We start from the raw sequence: 16,349 nt of genomic DNA on the forward strand, positions 1-16,349 counted from the left end.
GGAGTACTTAATTTTAATAATGTCAAAGGTGGTGTGTAATTTTGAAGCAATTACAAGTAACACAATTATTTTAGAATGGGAGAAAGTAACTCTCAAGTCTTAATCCAATGGCTATAATTAAGAACCTTGATTTACAATAAAGCAAATGAGTTGTTACTTTCAGCGGGTTTTAATCAATTGGAACATCTATTTTGAGATGGGGGGTGTTGTTCTTGGAAGCTGATTGACCGTTTCATGTCGGGTGCTCGGGTGTATACAACACAATTGTACACTTGATACAAGTATCTTGTTTCATTTTCATGTATAAGTTGAAATGAACCTGCTTGTAATTAGTCCTCGGTTTCTGAATTCGCACCGGTCAACCATCATTCTGTTTCCTTAAGCTGTACATTTATGATTTATCTTCTTCAGTTGCCATATTGTTTTGCTCTTGATAGTTAGGGTACTGCAACCACATTCTGTATGTCATCCATAAGCTACTAATCATTCTTAGGATATGGGTTTGATAAGTATCTGACAAGCTGTATGTTAACTATTTGTGATTAACAGGCCGTGTGCTATAAAGGGTTACCGGCTGCAGCGTTGAAATTAGAGTCTCTAGCTGACCTTTAACTCTAGGAAGGATGACAACTGAGAGTCCTATCAGGATGTTAGACAGTGATGAGTCCAAAAAGTGGCTACCAGCTACTGGTTCTGGATTGTTTTCTTCACCTTTCAGTAATGTTGTTGGTCATGAAGGCGTAAGCAATGTTTTACAAGAGACTATTGTTCGCAAAGAACAGACTCGCATGATGCCTAGTAGAAGTGGTAGTGCTCCACCTACAATTGAGGGTTCAATTGTTGGCTTTCAGGCTTTTATGGATCAGCAAAATTCGAGTTTGACTAGCTCTAGCAACGAGTTTTTGGACTGTGAGCCTGAAGAACAGATGCGGACTGATCCAGCATATATTCAATATTACTATGCTAATGTTAACTTAAACCCGAGGCTGCCTCCTCCTCTAATCTCACGAGAGAATCGTCGTCTGGTGCAGCACATGGAAAGTTTTGGTGGTAAGAAAGTTTCTGTAAGGGAAGGTTTTCTGGCTACTCATATGGAGGAGCCTGAGGAAGCAAGTTCACCACTCGAAATTTCTGGTGGTCAGGGGAAATTTGTGGATGGTACAAAGATGACATCAGTGGCTTGCCGTAATGGAAGCAATGGTGATCTAAAGGAGGTTAGTAACTTATAACTTGGCCATACTAGCTGAGGTAAGATCATTGTGTAAAAACAAATAATTTCGTGTAATGAGGTTTTGAGGAGCTTCTGTATCTTCTGATGCATAGTATTAGCTAGCAGCTTTAGTGTCAAATTTCATGTAGTGCTCATGGCTTTTCTCTTTGCTTTTGGTTTAGGGAGACTTTGTTCAGGCTCCATCTTCTGCATCCAGTACAACTATCAAAGGAAGTGATCATGACAATGTCACAGTTTCAAACACTGATCAGATTTCAAAAATGCAGGAGTCGTGTTCAGTTTCTGTTGATGGGCATGGTACCATGAGTTCTATCAATCCCTCTGTATCAACTGTTTCTTACGGCAGAACTGTTGATTTAGAGGATAATGCGTCTAACCAAAGTAATATTGGGTCAGATGTTTCAGTAGTAGAGTCAAGAATGAAATTGTTGGATGTTTCAAGCGAAATAATGAGAGAGGAAGACCAAAAGAGACTTGACTATCTACGTTTGCTTGATGAGAATAGGCTTCATCCTCCTTCACAAGGTGCACCATACCAGATTCCTGGATTCCAAGCTTATGCTGTTCCACGAGGAATGTATGCTGTTCATCAGAAGCCGCTACCATTGCATCAGGCATTCATGCATAACACAGGACTGGTACCACCATTATATGCATCAACAGCTGCCCATATGAATTCTGGAAACCTTTTTTACCCAAGTGTACCACAACCAGGATTCCCTACTCCACAACTTCCTCTGAGTGGATTAAGTGTCAACTTACCTCCTCATTTTGGCGGTTATTTTCAGGGCAATAATGCGTTTCCAATGCCATTTGATACTTCTTCCAAGGCCGGCTTCTTAAAACAATCAGTAGAGGCTTTACCTGGAGAAATGAACCTATATGCAAACCAAGTGCTACGGGCTCCTTTTGGCGGTCCTGTTCAAGGACAAAGCTTTCAACAATTCTATGAGAATGCTGATAAAAGTGCTGTTCAGTATCAGATGGATGCACTTGCATCACAAAGAGACACTGTTGCAAGTGCATCTTCAATAGGTGGCAGGGGACTAAATCATCCTGCAATAAACATACCGAGCATATTTCCTCTAATAAGTGGGACTCAGCTTAGATTCAACTCTTATGGATATCCTCCGAGCTTAGGAGAACCACAATTTCAAGCCCCTCCTACATTACCAGGATCTTCTTTGCCTAGGATTATTCAACACGGGCTAGGAAATGATCAGAGTATTTCACAAAATTCGTCAAAAAGTACAGCTTCATTTCCTGGATGGAAAAGACAAGGTGGACCTGAGAGTTCTGATGGTAACAGTATTGACAATAATGCTAAACGGCCTTCTTTTCTTGAATTGCTTAAATCCAACAGCTCTAGGATTCTTGAATTGTCTGAAATTTCTGGCCAGATTGTCGAGTTTAGGTAGGCTTATATGTTTCCTTGTTTCTGGCACAATTAGGTCTCCATTTAATTGACATGTCTGGCTATTTACCTGCAGCACTGATCAACATGGTAGTCGTTTTATTCAACAAAAGCTAGAAAGCTGTGGCAGTAATGAGAAGGAATCTGTCTTTAAAGAAGTTCTTCCACAAGTTTCTAAATTAATGACTGATGTATTTGGAAATTATGTTGTTCAAAAGGTGAACTTTTAACACCTCTATGTCCCCAAATAAGTCTTTGCATATTTAATATATTGTGGTAGGATTTCTTAAATATCTGAATTGTGTTTCATTTGTTTTACAGTTCTTCGAGCATGGAACTGTTGAACAGAGGAGAAAGCTTGGCCAGCAACTTACTGGACAGGTTTTGACCTTAAGTTTGCAAATGTATGGCTGTCGTGTGATCCAAAAGGTAAATCATCTCAAATTGTTTATAGTGTGCAAGTGTGTTCATCTATATGAAGTTTTAAGTTCAGAGAATGGTTATAATTTCTGTTGATTTCTTCTAATGTGGAAGGAAAATTGAAACTTGTTCTTCTAGATTGTCTTATTTTGACTGAAAGTGTCACTTGTTATACAATGAGTTCTAGAGCCTTTCTAATCTATGCATGTTTCACATGCACCTTGCATTCCCTTTTCGTTCATAAATGTATAAGTTAAAAATTAAGAAGAAGCCAGGCAGAGGATGAAAATAAAGACAATAGTAATGCAGGAAGTCTTAGATAAAGGGCATTTTTGTTAACCAATATTATTTTGCTGTTGTCCCTTTAATATCATTTTCCCCCTGAAATCTTGCTGCAGGCACTGGAGGTAATCGAGCTTGATCAGAAAGTGGAGCTTATGAAGGAGCTTGATGGGCATGTTATGAAATGTGTGCATGACCAAAATGGAAACCACGTGATACAGAAATGTATTGAATCCGTCCCAACTGAGAAAATTAAATTCATCATTTCTTCATTTATTGGTCAAGTTGCAACACTTTCATGTCACCCATATGGTTGTCGTGTCATCCAGGTATCTTTGAACTTCAGTTGTATGGATGTTATCTTGAGGTTCCATATAAGGTATTTATTTTTATTTTTTGTGTAGAGAGTTCTGGAGCATTGCTCAGATGAGCAGATAAGTCAGTGGATGGTTGATGAAGTCCTTAAATCTACTTCGACCCTTGCTCATGACCCATATGGCAACTATGTTACTCAGGTATTGACACTTACCACTATTAAAATTATTTCCTTGTAGCTTTTTCTCTTTGAGTTTGGAGAATCTTGCAAGCTTCATAATTTTACTCTCCAATATCCTGTTATTATATGATTCTAATCAACTTTGACTCCTTGCAGCATGTTATGGAAATGGGAAAGCCCCATCAAAGAAGCCAAATTATACATAAGTTGACTGGTCGATTTGTACAGTTGAGTCAGCATAAGTTCGCGTCCAATGTTGTTGAAAAATGCATAAAATATGGGAACGATTCAGAGAGGAATCTCATTATTGAGGAAATCATTGCACAGTCTGAAAACAATGAAGCACTATTGGTAAGTTGGCGAGATATATGTTCATAACTCTAAAATTTATCCTCGGTGCAGAAAAATGTGCTTTTAGTGTGGTTGTAGAGTCCAAGTGCATTGTTGTGTCTTGTTTCAGTAATATATTGTGGATTACAGTAATCTGAATGAATCAGGGTTTCTAAGGATGTATTTAATACCAATTGCCTCCCTATGGTTCCTCATCTTTTTCTCTGTATTGAACTATGTTATTCAGATGATGATGAAGGACCAATTTGCAAATTATGTGGTCCAGAAGATTTTCGAGATTGGCTCTGAGAAGCAAAAGGAGACATTGCAGAATTGTATACGATTACATCTTCCTGTTTTGAAAAAAGTCCCCTATGCGAAGCACATTGTTTCTCGCTATGATCAATTGACAGGTGGAGTCTTTCTGTCTCTAGTTCTCTATTGCTTGAGACTTCGTTCTTTTTACCTGAAACACTAATTTGAGCTTGTTGGATCTCATAATTTTATTTGAGCTTAACATTTCAGATTTTATACAATATATCTACATACATGCTTTGCATTTTTTGAGCACATGCATTTGCCTAGCAATAAAAAGACTGAGGAGGACTAGATATTTATACTAGAAACACAAGTCAGAATCACATTTTCTTTACTCATTCATACCAAAGAAGAGGACCAGGTTAAGTGACCTAAGTTGATATTTAGCCATTTACTAACCAAATCAAAATCATTTTCAGTTTTCCAAACATAAGTCTGTAGGACATCCAGCACGAGTAGCACATGATATGATGAAGATAAGGACTTCATAAAAACATATAGTTGCGTGTTCAATGCTTTCATTTCTCGTTTAAGGCATTATATCAGTCCTGCATATCGTTAGCCTTGATATTTTGAATTGCAGAGGGCTCAGAACAGGAGACAAAACAGTGTACAAAGATGGCTGACAGCATTGCGAGCACCTCTGAATGAGCTATCTACTTCGCATATGCTAACTTAACTAAGATGGCAGGATTTGATAATTTCCGATGATGTTAACACTAAACATAATGCATTGGTTGATATTTGATTACTGATGTTTGATTAATGTGCAGCGTTTCTTGTATTCTTGTACATCCAATCCTCTTTTGCTGATGTCTTCTTTGACCTCCGCCAACTTGTAATTGTGTAGTTTTATGTCTATTCCAACTCTTGTATTTATTTTTCAAACTATCTATTGTCATATTAGGATTCTTGCAAAAACTACACTCTGTATGCCTATATTATCAAACTCTCGATTTCTGTATGTTGTTCATGTTTGATTACTTTTAGATTCTTATTCTAATACAAATGGAATCTTGTTTCATACATACAAATGGATCCTTGGATACCAGTTATCAGCTGTTAGTGATGATAATGCTCTTATTGATGCCGAACTGTCAAGCTACTAGTCATGCAGAGTAAGCAAGTCGACTGCTAGGAACAAGAATGCTGTCCTTCACGTTGGTTCTAGCTCTGGAAAGTTAGAGTTGGTCCATGACATTGTTACCATGACCAGAATTAATTCTCAAGGAGATCTCCCCATTCACTCAGCATTCAATGCTGATAAAATGAATATTGCCGTTGATTCCCTGACAAGCTAGTTACAGCAGAACTGGGAACAGGAAAGAAGTGAGGGAAAATTGGGAGAAAAAAGGGAGGGAGGGAGGGGGGGGGGGGTTGAGCTGAGTTTAGTGTGTCACGTGACTTGCACGTGCAACTCAACGCCAGGAATTATAGTCACACAAAAAAAAAAAAATTTAAATAGGTGTGCTTTGACCCAAAAAAAAAAAAAAAAAATTACAAGATTATTTTTAACAAAATTTGTGATGATTTTTAACAAAATTTCCTAAATAAAATTAAGTCAAGACAATGTTTAAATTATGTGGTAGTAAATACTCCGTAGTCCGTACCTCGTATGTCCAAAAACAAGTGATAAGGGTCCTGGGATGGGCGAGGGTGTTTCTAGCATTGTCTTTTTATACAGTTACCTTTTTCTATCTAAATTGTAGGGAGGCAAATGCATTATCTGTTACGTGGTCCCAACGACTTTCTTAGTCAAGATTTAAGACATTGATATATTTGAGCTCAAGTGTAATCATATAGTGTACATACTATCTCAAAAAAAAAAAAAAAAAAAAAAAAAAAAAAAAAAAAAAAAAAAAAAAAAAAAAAAAAACTTGTTAATTGATCCAAATTTCATCCATGTCAAATTATGGAGGCAGTGATGGTAATGCTCTTATTAACACCGAGCTTTACCAACTGCTACTCAGCGGGAATGTAATTGGGTTCAACAGAGTCGTATCGAGTAGTCAAGTTGATGTTCTTGAGCTTCGGTGTGCACGTGACAACAACACTTCTTCACATTGCTTGTAGCTCCGGTGAAGTAGAGTTGGTAAATGACATTCTTAGACAATGGCCCGAATTAATGGTACAGGGGAATTCTCAAGGTGATCTCCCCATTCACACGGCAATCAAGACTGGTAGAATGAACGTCACTGTTGTTGATGCCCTGGCGAGCTGGTTACAGCAACAGCAGGCATCAGGCAACGACGTTGTAGCTCATCAGGTATTAGAGTGGAGCGATGTCGAAGGGAACACCGCCCTTCACACTGCCTTGGAAGTGTATGATGATGAAGAAGTCAAGCAGGCAAAGGAGTTGGTTGACTTGTATCCTCCTGCGGCGTATGCCATGAATATTGAGGGAATTTGTCCTTTGTATTTGGCCATCTTGAAAGAGCTTGTTGATCTTGTACAACACATGCTACAGAAGTTGCAGCCATTCAAAGAAGATGCACTCAATTGTTTGACAAAAGGCCAGTCGGTATTACATGCTGCTGTATCTGCCCAAAAGACAGGTATGCCTACGAAGTTAAGGACACTTTTACAATGACTACAAAAATTTTGTTACTTTTGAAATTGAGTTAATACAAATTGAGAGTACTGAAGTTTGGAGAAAGTTGCACAAAAGGTACTCAAGTTTGAGAAGTTGCAGGTAGAGTACTCATCACAAAAACAACCTACTACAACAAGTTACCAAAGCAAAAAAAAAAAAAAAAAAAAAAGAAAAATTAAATTTCTGACATTAAATCAGAAGGTACTAATGTTTGCATTTGTTCAATGTTCAACTCCAAAAAAAACTGACTTCCATTTATATTGTTCACCATTGCCTTCTTCAACTCACACCCTCCATCAATTCAAAAAAAAATTCAGGAGAAGCATTTCTAAAAAGTAAAAATTACAAGAAAGTTAACAAAAATTTCACATCTAATAAGTCTAATTATAAGTTTTGGTAACAAATCAAAATTATCCTTGGTGCCTTTTCAGTGTGGCAGGCCACATGGTGCGGCAGGAGTTACTTGTTTCTGGAGTTACTTGTAGCCTTGTAGGTGTTACTTGTAGGATGTTACTTGTATTCTGGGGTTACTTGTATTTTGGGATTACTTGTAGCGGTTGAGTAACATATACAAGTAACCCCAGACCAAAACCTCGTACCAAACCAGTAACACCCTACAAGTAACCCCTTACCAAAACCAGTAACACCCTACAAGTAACCCCTGACCAAAACCAATAACACCCATACAAGTAATCCCAGAAAACAAGTAACACCTACAAGTAACCCCTGATCAAAACCAATGATACTCATACAAGTAACCCTATAATACAGGTAACAGCTACAAGTAACCCCTGACAAAACCAGTAACACTATAAAAGTAACCCAGAATACAAGTAACACCTACAAGTAACCCCTGATAAAACCAGTAACACCATACAAGTAACCCCTGCCACACCATGTGGCCAGCCGCATACAAAATTCAACCAATTCAGATTCAGAATGAAAAGATAAATTTTTAGAAAGTAAGAAATCAAATTACCAGATTTAGATGAATAATCATTGAAGTAATTGGATAGTACAGAAACAATCGATTTACTTGAGCTTCTATAATTGTAAATCAATGAATTAGTGTAGAAATTGAGAACATTGGTCTTGTTTATTGATGCAATGAGCAGCAAATATATAATACAATGTCTGACTTTTCCTAAGCCTAGTCGAATACCACCAGCTAAAGCATGGGCAAGAAGATATATATGGGAAATAATATCCTAGAGAATCAAACTATATCCTAGATAATCAATCAAGTATTCACAAATCAAATACACTTCCAAATATTTCCCTAAAATATATCGTAATAATTAGAAACTACATTAAAAATTAAAAAAATGCAATGAAATTATATTGGGTGAAATTAAAGATACCTTTGGGAGAATAATGGAAATGGGGAGGTTTTAGTTTTCTGAGAAGCAATTGTAGAACAAGTAAAATAGTAGGTTGAAATTGAAGCTGCCACCATTTTTGTGATTTCTGGGTACTTGGAAGAGTGAGTGACTGAGTGTGTTGAAGATGGAGAAAGGTAATGATGTTATTCGTTTCCCAATGTACACCTTAGCTCTTTTTTTTTTTTTTTTTTTTTTTTTTTTAGTTTTCATTTTTTTTTTAGTAAAAAATTGTTGTAACCGGTTTTAGCAAGTTACTACTGGAATCTTTACCTCCAGTAATGGGTTCAGTCCCTTTTGTGCAACTTCTCAAATTTTAGTACCTTTTGTGTAATTTTTGTCAAACTTCAGTACCTTCAATTGGTATTAACTCTTTTGAAATTCCACCATTGATCATCATCTTCTATACCTTTCCTCCATTTTCGTAATCTAATGCATGCTACCGTGTGTATAATTGTTTATTTGCTATTTGACTATAAGTTGAACTCCTAAAAATTTCGTAATATGTAGAATTTTTAAAAATTAATTCCCAAACTCCCATCAAAATAGTTTTAAAGTAATGGTACGTAGAATAAGTGTAGCTAAGGAGAAGCATGTAGTTTTCTTTTTCCTTTTTGTAAAAATATGATAAAAGCTGTTTTCATTTGGATTAATTTTGCTTTGGATTTAAACGAAAATTATCACTTAAGTCTAATATTGCGTGAAACATTACAAAACTGAATATATTATGTTGTATATAAATTTAAAATTGACAACAATTGCAGAAATGTTGGAGCACCTACTTCTCTATGATGATGAAAAGCTTATCAATTTAGTGAACGAAGAAGGGTTGACACCTCTATCTTATGCAACTTTTAGAGGTTATTTGGAAAAGGTTCAGATTTTTGACATGAAAGTCCCTAATAGCGCCTTTATATGCAACAAAGACAAATCCTTTCCAATTCACCAGGCGGTACATGGAGGTCATATTAGTATCATAGGGCTACTAAGTAGCTCAAGATTTCAGCTTAATGGAAGAGGCCAAAATATTCTACATTTGGCAATATTGATAGGTGACTCAAAGTTGGTCTCTTATGTGCTTAGTTTATCAGATGTAGACCCTTTACTCAATCAAAACGACGATGATGGTAACACTCCTTTGCATTTGGCTACTCTTTCCAAGCATGTTGAAGTGGTTGAACTTCTTATCCGAAATGAAGGGGTCAATGTAGGATTATTGAACAAGGAAGGGTTAATGGCAAACGATTTGGCAAAAGAATTAACGTTTGTAGATGATACAAGCAAAAGAGTGGTTATGAAGCTAAAGTTGATGCTAGAAAAAGCTACAAATGATATAAAGTTGTTTCCTATCGATGGTAATTTGTATCTACACTTGGCTAAACGAGAGATAAATCGAGTTTTTGAATCAGTCAGAAGGCTTCAGCTTAAGGATCTTCTAACCCCTGATGAGGGCGAAAATGTTCTTCATATTGCAGCTTGTATGGATAGTACCCAACTGATTCATGATCTCCTTCAAGGACATGGTTGTACTACTCTCATGTACCAAGCCAACAAGAAAGGTGACCTTCCGATTCATTCAGCTGTTAAGGTTGGTAATTTCCAATCCCTTAAAGGTCTTTTTCAATGGTCACCATCTATCCCTTCAGATCGTATATGTATAAGGCCGAATATTGATGGAAACACAGCATTGCATGTTGCAGTGCTATATAACCATAGGAAACTTGCCAAATACTTGTATGAAAAGTGTCCACAAGCAGCATATTGCTTAAACAAGGACAATGTTTGTCCTTTGCTTCTCGCTATAAAATATTGGAGTACTAGTGAGGACAAATTGATCAACAATATGATCCAAGGACTTGAAGGCAATGGACGGCTTCAAAATCACCTAAAGGGCGCAGAATCAATAGTCCACGTAGCGATTCTTGCAAGGAGCAAAGGTTGGTGTTTGATAAATTTCCATTATTACTTGAGTCACATTATTTAAAATAAATTATTAGTTAAATTGTGTAGTTCAAATTAATGCAGCTATCTTGAAGAGCATAATTAACAACGCTCCGGGTCTTTTGGATTCACTTGACAATGATGGGTGGAGTCCTCTTTCTTATGCAGCATTTAGTGGTGACGTTAAGGGGGTTAAACTATTACTGAAAAAATGTCCGGATCTTGAATTTAAGCGTGATAAAGATAAGAATGGATCCTTTCCGATTCACCACGCAGCGGAAGGGGGTTTCGTAAAAGTCATTAAACTCTTCCACCACATTCATTTGCTTAATAGCAAAGATCAAAACGTCCTCCATGTGGCCGCAAAGAATGACGACAACCATTACATCATTGCATATTTGCATAAACGAAAGTTTAAGGAGCTCATCAATACAACTGATGATAATGGTGATACTCCACTACATTTGGCTGTCAAAGGTTTTCATCTCCGCGCTGTGTATCGTTTGCTGAAATATCGACACATTAAAGGCAATTTAAAAAACAAAGAGTTGCAGACACCTCTAGATGTATTTATTCTGCATATGAAATATGCAAATGAAAAAGGTCTTTCTTCTCTACAGGTATACATGCCTTCCTTGAGAATATTATTTTTCCAGGTACATGTGCATACCAAATTTTAAAATTATGCATATAAAATATTTCTCATCCTTTAATATTTATCTTAAGAAAGCATGCATCTCCTCATTTGGATTCTTTATAATTCATTCATTACCCCAAACAAATGTAAAATTTCACTCAATTAAAAAACCTTTGGCAATATAGATGACATGCATATTCTTGTTTGACAATGCAGATCCATCTCATGGAAGTGATGCTGAATATAGTTAATGGGAGAACTTTGTTTTCAACATTTACAAGACGAGATGACCTAGAGGTAAAAGAAAAATTAAAGGAGGTGGAGGCGACAAAAATATATGCAAGTAAGAACAGAGGCGGATCCAATGGGGCTACAAGTAAGGAGAGAGCCAACGTTTTTCTAGTGGTAGCAACGCTTATCATTACTGTTACATTTGCTTCGGCATTTAGCCCTCCTGGTGGTTATAATGATCAGACTGGCATGCCAAATTTGGTCTCACACGAATCGTTTCAACTTTTTGTCTCCAATAATTCAGTGGCGCTTGTTTATGGAATAATAACAGCTATAATACTCATTTTAGGCATGCATATAGAAGGATTTACAGGAATAAGCCTTTATTTTGGAGGATGGTATATTTTCACTGGGCTCTTTTATATGGCATATTCATTCCAAAATGCGTTAACGCTATATACTGCTAACAAAGATTTGCAGACAACCAGGGTTGCGGTTGAAAGTGTCAAGGAGTACATGCTACAAGCAAATATTCCATTCAACATAGCTCTTCCATTCATCTTTTGGGCGTTTTCGAAGGTCAAAGTAACATTACATATGTATCTTGAGTCATTGCTACCATTCGCTACCTATGGGCGTTTTATCCCATGCACATGATGCAAAGTGTTACTATGAATGTCTGTGTGCTATGTACTTTTGTTTTGAAAGCATTTTTTTTTCTTATTTTTTTTGGTAAGAAGAATGGGGCTCATTTGAAGGGGGAGATAGGAAAATCCCTCAAATGAGTCTCATGAGGCTTGATATCTAGACCTCAGGGATGGGAGGTGGGAGCGATGCCACTACTCCATCACCTCAACCTCTTTGTTTTGAAAGCATTATGTGATATATTGATATGTATGTACTAATATACGATCTTGTACACTGGAAAGGTACATAATTAATAAGCTGGGCAATTTTTTACAAGATACTAAATTTATACTTAAATGTTCCTTATGTGAACGTGTGGATTTCTCATTTCCTATTATTGTTGTACGAAGTTTTACCTTTGCTGGTAGCAATTGCAATAAATTGGCACAATTCATTTTCAAATCCTCTCTCCCTTTTTTCTTTGGATAAGATAATAGGCACCACTGGTTCCAGGGGCGGATCTATTCATGTGCACAGTGAGTCACGTGACTCACCAGCACACAAACACAAACACACACACACACACACAAAAAAAAAATAAAAAATAAAAAAAAATCAAAGAGACTGCCTATTACAGATAAGCGGTCTCTTTGTTGCTTCTATTTGAGTTTAGACCATTGTCAGTTTTTTTAAATGCAAAAGAGACCGCGTATTTAAAATTGTATGTTTATTTGTATATTAGGTTGATAATAAAAATTATTTATTTCTTTATTTCAATTTTCAAGAATATGAAATTAGATGTTCATTATATCATGGATGTTTTGTATTTCTCAATAATTAAATGTTCATTTTTATGTTGTATGATTTCACTTAAATCTTAAAAAATGTTGATGAATAAGCAACAACATTATATGCTCATTTTTATTTACAACTGAAATGTTCGGCTGTATACATATTAGATGTACAATTATTTTTTTAGTTTCGTAGTCTCCTTTTTTTTTTTTACTCTTTTATTATAAATGTTCATTTTTATATATTGCAATATTAATTTCAACTTTTAGATATTTCTTTCTTTTGATTTGGAATCCTCTTTTCATTTTAAAAAGTGTTCATTGTTACTTCCTCTGTTTTCTTTTACTTGCAACACACCTTTAAAGCACGCAGTTTTAGGAGATGATTAGTGAGGATGAACGAGCAATTTTATCAATATAATTTTTACACGAAAATTAGAATAGGGTTAAGTATCATTTGTAAAAATTTTAATGAAAAATTTATCCGTTTACATTACATAATCCCGACCTTAAAACACGTGCCACAAGGCTGTGTTGCAAGTAAAAGAAAACGGAGGAAGTATTTAACAAGATATTCATCTCAGTTTTCTGATATATAGTTGCAGTTTCAATGTCACTTTTCAAATATGTTCAATTACTAAGTGCTCATTTTTTTTTAGTAATTGTTTATTTTGTTGAGGAGGACCAACCACTTTTCAAATATGTTCAATATTTCAATTACTAAATGTTCATTTTTGTTATACTATATGCTCACTTTTGATTGCGAGACTAGCCAATTCTGACTTAACGCGAGTCCAACTTAAAATTTACGGGCTGAATATTTTTGTCCAAAACATTGCCACCCAAAATCAGGCCGGGTCGGGCCCATACCCATCTTTCTTTATCACTTCTAATTTTTTCATTAATGCTTAGATATGTTCCAGCAATGAAATTCTCCCAATTATCTAGGCATCCATAGAATTTTAAAGTAGCCCAATTTTAATCTTAAATTCACTTCAATTCATCAATGTCTCCCAACAACTCCATTGAATCGCATCATCATCAAACTCATCCTCGTAATTCAGGCATGATCAACTTTCTCTATCTTTTCTCTTTACTAATTGCATATGAAAATTAGGAAATTGATTGGTTTCGTTAAACGAATTAATCTTGTAGCTTCAATGAAATTACAATTTTGTTGTGAGTTTGTGACGTTGTGATTATTGTGGATTGTGTTTATAATTTACACAAGTAACTTTCTTTGTTATGGGATAAATTGTTTGATTTCAATGTTTATTGCTGATTTTTTTAACAAAATGGGCAAATAAACAAACACAACGTACTAAATTAGCAAAATTAATTTATGTTAATGAGCAAATTATGTGATATAAAGAGTATTAGTTAGTAGATTTAGTGTCAAATTATGTGCTATAAAGAGTATAACTTAGTAACTTTAGTGTCATACTTTGAAACACTGCTCAGATTTTGGAGTCGTGTTCAATTTCTTTTGATGAGCATAGTACCATGAGTTATTCTTCTATCAATTCTTCTGCATCAACTGCTTCGCATCACAGAATTGTCGGTTTAAAAGATAATGTGTGTATCCAAAGTTTCAGTAGTAGAGTCAAGAATGAAATTGTTAAATGCTTCACAAGGTTCAGCATACCAAATTCCTGAATTCCATGCTTATGTTATTCCCGGATTGATCTATGTTGTTCATCAGAAGCCATTACAACATATGTGGTGGATAAATATCATAGATTATATCCTCCAAGGCATTTAAGCCGAGGAATAAATGGATTACCTCGTGAGTGTTAACTCTATATTACATCCTAATTTTGGCAGATGTCCTCAGAATAATGCTTTTTTAATGCCAAATGATACTTATTTCTAGGCCACCTTCTTTGAGCATTCTGCCGAGGGTATACCTGGAGAAATGAAATGGCCGTTTTTTTTTTTTTTTTGAAATGGCCGTTCTTGTTCAAGGACAAGACTTTCAACAACTCTATGAGAATGTTCAGAAGAGTGTTGCTCAAATGCTCAGTGCCAAATGGAGAAACTTGCATCACAAATATAGACTGTTATATATAACATCTTTGAAGGGAACTAAATCATCCATTCTGCAAAACCTTCTGGTCACACTGTATGGCTAGCCACACACAAAACCTTCTTGTTACACTGTGTGGCCAGCTACATACAAAACCTTCTGCAAATGCAAACAAATTTGTATGTCCCTCACGCAATAGCTTCTATAAATAAATATGATTATAGATGTATTTGATTTTCCAATCCTCCTATTTCCCTTGTTAGCCCCACAACTCCACAAGGCCAACACTAAAGATCAAAATTATGATCTCACCAAAATCAAAATTAAGGATTTCTATCATTGTTTAATACGTAGTATATTTAATGTTTGTCACCAAAAAAGCTACTTCGTATATATATTGGCTATTAAACATTTAAACTTGTCAAATGGAGTAATAAACATATATAGTACATGTATTATATCACAGAGTAGGAATTAGGTAATAGCGTAACGAAATGAATTTGTTTTAATATTTTGTTTTATTCATTTCATGCTATATTTTATTCTCACTTCCTATTCTCACCCGGTCACCCATACTGTTATTGACTAATTGATCGAGTATAAAAGCTTAATAATTGAAGATGACAATTTTGTTTTGATTAAAATTTTGTAGCTATATATCGAAGGTGACATTTTAGTTTTGATTTAATACTCATATTTTGCAATGTCTTTTTCAAATTAGTTGTAACCTCGACCTTATTGTATCTAGGATGATATATGGACACAATTTTGCGGATTTTGCATCATTACTCCTCTTGTTGGAGCGGGCATAGATAAAACTATTGTATCTTACCGTATTTATTTAATTATGTGAACTTTTATCTTGTAAAAAACTTTAAAACATGAGGCTTAAAACATAGAATATGTGTATATAAGTAATTAATTACCTACTCCTTATTCGGCTATCAGTATTTATTACTCCCTCCGTTCCACAATGATGTTTCTGTTTGGAATCTTTGACTTTTTAAAAATAAGAGAGAATCTTCTAAATTTCTCTTAATCTATAAGAACAAATGTAGTCATGTGGGATCTAGTTTGATTCGTCTTGATGAGTAGATTATTAATATCTAACTTTTATAATTTTGCTAGTGTAAAATTAAATATATTTACGGTCAAAGATGGTCAAAACTTACAAACAGGAACATCATTTTGAAACGGAGGGAGTACCATTATTTTTTGAAATACTTTGCTTTAATATCTTTTTTTTTTTTTTTTTTTTTTTTTTTTGCGTTAATATCTCAGTCATCCATATTTTTTTTTTTTTTGGAGGGGTCATTCATCCATACTTCATGTGCTCTAAAATATCTCAGTTTGCTCTTATTGTTTTACGGTGCATGAAAGTTTGGGTTGTTTCAGCTAGCTATGTCCCCCCATCAACTACCAATGTTGGCAATGTACAATTCCCAACGATTTTTGAAAATTTTGGTCCATTTCATCAAGTTAAAAATAACTATTTAAGTATAAAAAGCAAAATATGAGTCTTGAGACGTTGAATAAGATAATTAAAAGTACAAATATTAATAAATAAATATTAATTTACTGATCGATACGTAATTTTAGTTTTTATTCCCAATCAATACCATATTTGAAAATG

At 35.2% G+C, this 16,349-nt stretch overlaps 2 protein-coding genes across 3 annotated transcripts; both read left to right on the plus strand.

The window, feature by feature from the left end:
* The first annotated feature begins 558 nt into the window (after window positions 1-558).
* Window positions 559-5,820, plus strand: LOC145618129 (pumilio homolog 6, chloroplastic-like). The gene is made up of 9 exons (XM_081672916.1): window positions 559-1,214; window positions 1,408-2,645; window positions 2,722-2,863; window positions 2,967-3,074; window positions 3,464-3,676; window positions 3,752-3,862; window positions 4,000-4,194; window positions 4,421-4,586; window positions 5,075-5,820. Exons 1-9 carry the CDS (start codon window positions 624-626, stop codon window positions 5,140-5,142), a joined length of 2,832 nt encoding a protein of 943 aa, XP_081529042.1. The 5' UTR covers window positions 559-623; the 3' UTR covers window positions 5,143-5,820.
* Window positions 5,821-5,954: 134 nt separating this feature from the next.
* On the plus strand, window positions 5,955-11,948 carry LOC145617652 (uncharacterized). 2 transcript variants are annotated; one of them, XM_081672375.1, is made up of 4 exons: window positions 5,955-7,046; window positions 9,228-10,400; window positions 10,474-11,024; window positions 11,258-11,948. In XM_081672375.1, the coding sequence occupies exons 1-4, from the start codon at window positions 6,509-6,511 to the stop codon at window positions 11,927-11,929; spliced, it is 2,934 nt and encodes a 977-aa protein (XP_081528501.1). In that variant the 5' UTR covers window positions 5,955-6,508; the 3' UTR covers window positions 11,930-11,948. The 2 variants fall into 2 exon arrangements, with proteins under 2 accessions (XP_081528501.1, XP_081528502.1); XM_081672376.1 differs by having other exon boundaries at window positions 10,489-11,024.
* Window positions 11,949-16,349: the final 4,401 nt, after the last annotated feature.

This window comes from Chenopodium album, chromosome 26 (assembly GCF_948465745.1).
Source record: "Chenopodium album chromosome 26, dcCheAlbu1.1, whole genome shotgun sequence".
Taxonomy (NCBI): domain Eukaryota; kingdom Viridiplantae; phylum Streptophyta; class Magnoliopsida; order Caryophyllales; family Amaranthaceae; genus Chenopodium; species Chenopodium album.